At 42.7% G+C, this 6,070-nt stretch overlaps 1 protein-coding gene across 1 annotated transcript; it reads left to right on the forward strand.

Annotated features, from left to right (window-relative positions):
* The first annotated feature begins 1,541 nt into the window (after positions 1–1,541).
* LOC129812752 (protein L-Myc-1b-like) lies at positions 1,542–5,496 on the forward strand. Its single transcript, XM_055864589.1, has 3 exons — positions 1,542–1,845; positions 3,130–3,771; positions 4,224–5,496. The coding sequence occupies exons 2-3, from the start codon at positions 3,171–3,173 to the stop codon at positions 4,778–4,780; spliced, it is 1,158 nt and encodes a 385-aa protein (XP_055720564.1). The 5' UTR covers positions 1,542–1,845; positions 3,130–3,170; the 3' UTR covers positions 4,781–5,496.
* Positions 5,497–6,070: the final 574 nt, after the last annotated feature.

Below are 6,070 nucleotides of genomic sequence, written 5' to 3' on the forward strand. Positions count from 1 at the left end.
CCCTCATCCTTTACTCATCCGATCCGTTCTAAAAACCGTGTACCCATCAATAGAATTTGAAGTTATTTGACACAGATTTCTTTAGCCAAGTTTCCGATAAAACTATTGCGTCTCCATTTGTCGTTTTGGCCCATATTCTAATCATGTCTATTTTTGGAAATAGACTTCTGACATTAACATGCAAGAGGCCAAAACCTGCTCTGTTTTTAAAATCATAGGGAGTCGGTAGAGATTGCTTGGTATCTACCGGCCCAGGGGTTGGTCGCACATTACCAGAGATCAACAATAAAAGCATAACAATATGTCTCACTTGCCCAATGCGTGAGGACTTGGTGGAGCCAGCAAGTGTCAATAAAACGAACTGAGTCTTTCGACACAGAAAAAAAGTAATTCAAGGTGAAAAGAGGAAAACTGACTTTAATTACACACAAAGACAATTCAGCTTCCCACTTTAAACATTCGTTGTATCTTTCTGTTTTTAGTTGTGTTCTGTTTGGTTCTTTTGTATTCCTAAACTCCTGTGCATTCTCTAGTCTCAAGGACCCACTTTTTAACAGTCTCAAGTCACAAAGAGATGACATGTCAGCTGAACTAATTTGCAATTCCCCCTCATTTACATTCTCCACGGTGTGAATGTGTTGCAAATAGAGGGATTGTCCTTGCATATAGTGCATAACTATTCAGTGAAGTGATGGATCTGCCCAATGTTCTCTGGTACTTGTCTTTTAGAATGCAAAATGAGTGATCAACACAACATTAAAAGCTTGCTTATCACTTTTCTACCCATTTTTGGGCAAACAGCGGAACGCCCCCTTTATCTGGCATACTGTATATTGATAGGTTATGCTTTTTAAGATTTTTTTTATTTTTTAAATTCAACCATTTTGTTCATCAGATTAAATCAATAATTAAGGTAAAGACCTCCAGTGAGTGTGGGTTTTTCACTTCTATACTATACCAAAAACTTCTCTGTGCCTCTGCAGGGTGTAGATGGTTGGTGTCACACTGGCAGATGGGATGTGGAGGGCAGGACCAAGTAACCAACGTTTTGCATCAGGGTTAGCACATGCCCATCCTCACTGCTGGATAACCAATATTGGTTATTGATCATAGAGATTATATGCGTCACTAAAGCAAGAGGCATACAGGGACATCTGCCCTGCAAAGACACACACCACCCTTCACTCAGAACTCTCCATCTGGGACTGAACCAAGCTGTTCTGCAATATGATTTAGAACACATCAATGACTCAAAGGGTTAAATTATGGATGCAAGGAAAATGTTTGTTTTTCAAAAGCAAGTTAATGACCATTGCAGTACAGTATAGCCTAAATATAATTTACATGATCGACAAGCAGGCATCTTCTCATTCACTCTGTAATTGTTCTATGGATACGTCAATAGAGGTTACATATACTCAAAACCACAGAAAATGCAATTCATATGGATTTGCATCTCTAAAAGACCTATCAATTGTAGTGGCTTTGCGTGTAGCTTTAACTGGGCGTGCCCGTGTATGCTAATGAACCTCGGGGTTTACTCGGATAAGGCGCTGCAGATATTTACTCCCTACTTTATCATCTTCACACTGGCGCAAAAAACGGTCTGTGTGGCTTATATTTACCAGACTGTAGGCGAAATCAATTGCACTACTTTTTCTACACTACCCTGCTGAAAGAAATACCGAACTTCAACTTTGTTTTCATACATTTCGTTGGGAGTAACCTCTTTTACGGTTTTACTTATTTTCTCTGATGAGGAGTTCCAACTACTAGCTAGCATACCAACTGATACGAAGTAGACCCCCATGCCGGAAATTGCGGATTGGGATCCTAAATAAACCGGTGAGTGTTTTAGATAACTAATCTAGTTACCTAGCCTAATGTAGAGAATATGGAACTTTATTTCTCTAAGAAACATCCACACAAGGCGAATATAGCCGACTTTAGTGAAGTAGCTTTGGCTACTTTGTTTTGTCTTCTCTTAATGCACGGCTGCCGGAGACGGCGCTTTCAACAATTAATGTGTCACCCGGCAGCGCATCTACAGAACATTTGACGTCTATGCGCAATGGCCAATTATGCAATTACTTGTAAGGAAGTTAACAAAATTATATATATTTTTTCTCAATTGCTTGCATTGTCGAAGGTTAAACCGGTGCATAAAACTACGTAGCTAATAACCTTGCCATGCCTGGACAGTCTATCATTGCAAAGCACCCACAAGATGAAATCAATTATTAATTTAGTCCCATTTGTAGACGGCACCAGGCTAAGATTAGAACATGGGGGAAATTGTGATGGAGATCGTGAACAGTAGATGGGGGTCCCAGCGTTTGACATTATTTATTGCGCCTCTTAAGTCGCATCTTAAGTGGAAGGCCCCTCAACAACAACCCCCATGTTTCCGTTTTAAAGTAACTGTTCAGTGAATCTCAGTTCGTATTCTGTTAACACATATCCAAATAATGTTGTCCATTCTATACTCGTGGCCAAAGCATAAATTGGAAGAAAAACCCCCACACAAACTTGTATCTCAAACAGACCATTTCAAACATGCTGGCTATTTCCTCATTGAGGAGGACTAGTATGAATATGTTATGACCTGTAAACGCCCACACCATTACAACAACAAAAAAAACAGCTGCTTTTAACATAGTTATGTCATATTTCATAGGAATCTGGAAACACTAGACAGTTACTTTTACATTAGAGTCATTTAGCAGATGCTCTTAACCCTAAATGCTACTGTAAGTCGCTCTGGATAAGTTCCTTGCTTAAGAGCACATCGGCAGATTTTTCACCTATCCGTCATACCAGGTCATTTTAATGATTAAAAACCATTTTAAAATAATTTATTGGACGGGAACAAATCGACCGGTTCTGAATATTGCATGCCCCCTTTCCCCGTAGTAGTTTTGCCTATGGATTAGAATGCACTGTTGGAATGTTTAAGCACCTATTGATGATTGCAGAGCCATGTATAAAGGCAGTCTTGGAAGGGAAATTGATGATCCTTGTGTAAAGATTATCTCTTGTGAATCCAAAGATTATCTAGATTCAAGATGTGGGTTAAACTACTTTTCTAAGGAATTGGACTAATGCACTACTTCTGAATTGTTTCTTCAGGTTGTGTAAAGATTTTCTCAAAGATCAGTCGGTGACTATCAATGCTTGGAATAAACTCAAGAGCATCGCATTGTGACAGCTGGGAGATGGAGTACGACTGCTATCAGCACTATTTCTTAGATGACCTTGACAAAGAGGAGGATTTCTACAAGTCAACCGCACCAAGTGAGGACATATGGAAAAAGTTTGCACTATTGCCCACCCCTCCCATGTCTCCTAACAGGACAATCAGCGGTGGTACCTTGTACTTTACCCCTGGAGACAAGTTCGGCTGGCTGTCCAAGGTCTTGGGCCAGGACGAGGAGTACGAGGGACCTGACACCGAAGAGCTTTTTGGGAACATGAGTTCCATTATTATCCAGGACTGCATGTGGAGTAGTTTCTCGGCCAGTCAGCACTTGGAGAAAGTCAGTGAGCGCCTGTCAGCTGCAGCCCAGGCTCGTCTCTCCCCACCAGCACCCCAGAACAATGTGACTATGAGTGCCAGCAAAGCACAGTGCACCCCGCTGACCCCACCTGACTCTCCACTGCCCAGCACTGTGGCAACAGAATGCGTTGACCCAGCGGCTGTGCTCACATTCCCAACCATCAGCTGTAGGAAACCGGCATCATCGGGCTCTGAGTCTCGCTCCGATTCCTCTGGTAAGAAACTGACCATGCAGTAAACCAATTCACCTCTGCTAGATGTTGCCCACTCAATGTGTCAAGTGGAGGCAGCCAGTGAAACTCACACTAGGCTGGATGTAGAATTTTGCTGAGTCAAAGTATTCAGCTTTACTTAAGCCCGTATCTCGAGCACAAACCATTACCTCTGTTTCTCACTCTCAAAGGATTTTTTTTCACAGTCAATATTTGTAAACAGGTGCTGCAAATGCTTTGGTCCCAGGTGCCTAATTTTAAAACCCACCACATGCAATTCCAGGACAGAAATACCCCAAAATCTGTGTGCAAAGCATGACAATTGAAGTGTGGTGGGGGTCGGAGATAGGGTACATGGCGTCAGACCGTATATGAAACTATTTCCTATTGCTATTGCCTATTGCTAATTCCTCTGCATGTGCAATGATGTGTGGTTGTTTCTTTTGATGTAACAGACGACGACGATGCGGTGATTGACGTGGTGACTGTGGAGAGCAAGCAGAGCCGAGCCCGACTGGTGGGCAGCCGTAAGCCTGTGACCATCACTGTCCGAGCTGACCCCTGCCCAAAGCGTTTCCACATGTCTGTGCACCAGCAGCAGCACAACTACGCAGCCCCTTCCCCTGATAGCGACCCTGAGGATGACGAAGAACCACAGAGTAAATGGTCCTGTCCAGACTCCAGCCACCACCAGCAGCCAGACTCCCCCACAGCTTCCTCTGCAGACAGCCCCCAGAGCTCTGACGCTGAGGACACTGACCGCCGGAAGAACCACAACTTCCTGGAGCGGAAGAGGCGGAACGACCTTCGCTCTCGCTTCTTGGCACTGCGGGATGTGATCCCGGGCCTGGTGGAGTCGGCCAAGGCCCCTAAGGTGGCCATCCTGACCCAGGCCACAAAGTACCTGCTCCAGCTGCACAGCAGAGAGAAGCACCAGGCTCAGGAGAGGAAACGCCTCAAAGCCCGCCAGCAGAAACTCCTCCGGAGGCTAGCCGACCTTAAACGCTCCTGAGGATAGAAACTAACTATGCAACAGACTCTTAACAAACAAACTGCCTCATTCTCAGAAGCCAATGACTATTCTCTATTAGCAAAGTAAAAAAAAAAGAATAAACTGAACTTTATGCCATGGACTTCTTTTAAAACTATGTGGATCTCAGAGTGTGTGAACCCATGGTGGGAGAGGCTGGCGTTGTTTTTATTGATGTTTTCTCTGTTTGCACATTGAGTGATGACATGGTGGTAGTGGACTAGATGAGACAGAAACATGTTGGTTCCTGGTTGATGTTGGTGGGGGTGCTGTGATTAAACCAGAATGAAACTTACTTCCAAATGTCATGTCTCTTGTTTGTCAGTTATGTTCCTTGATAGCCTTGTCTGTTTATTTCTGTGATGAATAGTCCATGCACACTTGGATTGAAGTTTATTGATGAAACACTGTAATGTGTACACTGGGAGGGACTAATCTTTTTGTTTTCATGACTGATTTATTTTGATGTACAAATTGTTCTGTAAGTAATAGCATACTGCTCTGTTAAGGAGACATGAATATTGCTATTCTCTAAAACTGGCTTTAGAGCTTCTATTTTGTTAAAATGACAAAGGGTAGAACTGCTATACTTTATAATTACACATGTCACTTTGCAATGTTATTTTTACTTCTTATTCCTCTTGGGTTGAATTTAATTTGTGTACACATGACCAGATGCATAAAATGTTGATACCAGATTCCAAGAATTGTGATTTTTGTTTCTTTGATGGTTCTTTCAGATTATATTGCAACAGCATTGTTACACTGCTTAAATTCACTAGCATGTTATTTCCTAGCTAAAATGACTTTTTAAACAAGACTGATTAAAAGAGAACCAGCATGACACACAGACTAAATCATGAATGCATAAAGATTTTACAAAAGGCTTGTTGTATGGACTCTGAAGGTAGTATTTGTTTTACTTTGTCTCATGCTTAACTGTCATGATCTTGCCAGATTGAAGCATGCAGAAGCTTGGTCTAGATTTAGAGGGAGTGTGTCATTGATGTGTCCTTGAAATGTGTGATACCTCGGAGGATCCTCCCCTCTGCAGTTGCTGCTGCATGCAGGGCAACTGATGTGCTTTCAACTAGGTTACACACACACACGGTATCTTTAGAACATTCCCTGGGGTATGGAGAGAGGGTCTGTGTGTGAGCTGCTTCTCTGGGCTGGGTTCAGTCGTCCTATTATAAGCAGTCATGTAGTGACTGAGAGCCCTTGCTCTCGCTTCCCCTGCATGCATGGTGGAGAGTGGTTTGAACATTGACT

Source organism: Salvelinus fontinalis, chromosome 16 (genome assembly GCF_029448725.1).
Source record: "Salvelinus fontinalis isolate EN_2023a chromosome 16, ASM2944872v1, whole genome shotgun sequence".
NCBI lineage: Eukaryota > Metazoa > Chordata > Actinopteri > Salmoniformes > Salmonidae > Salvelinus > Salvelinus fontinalis.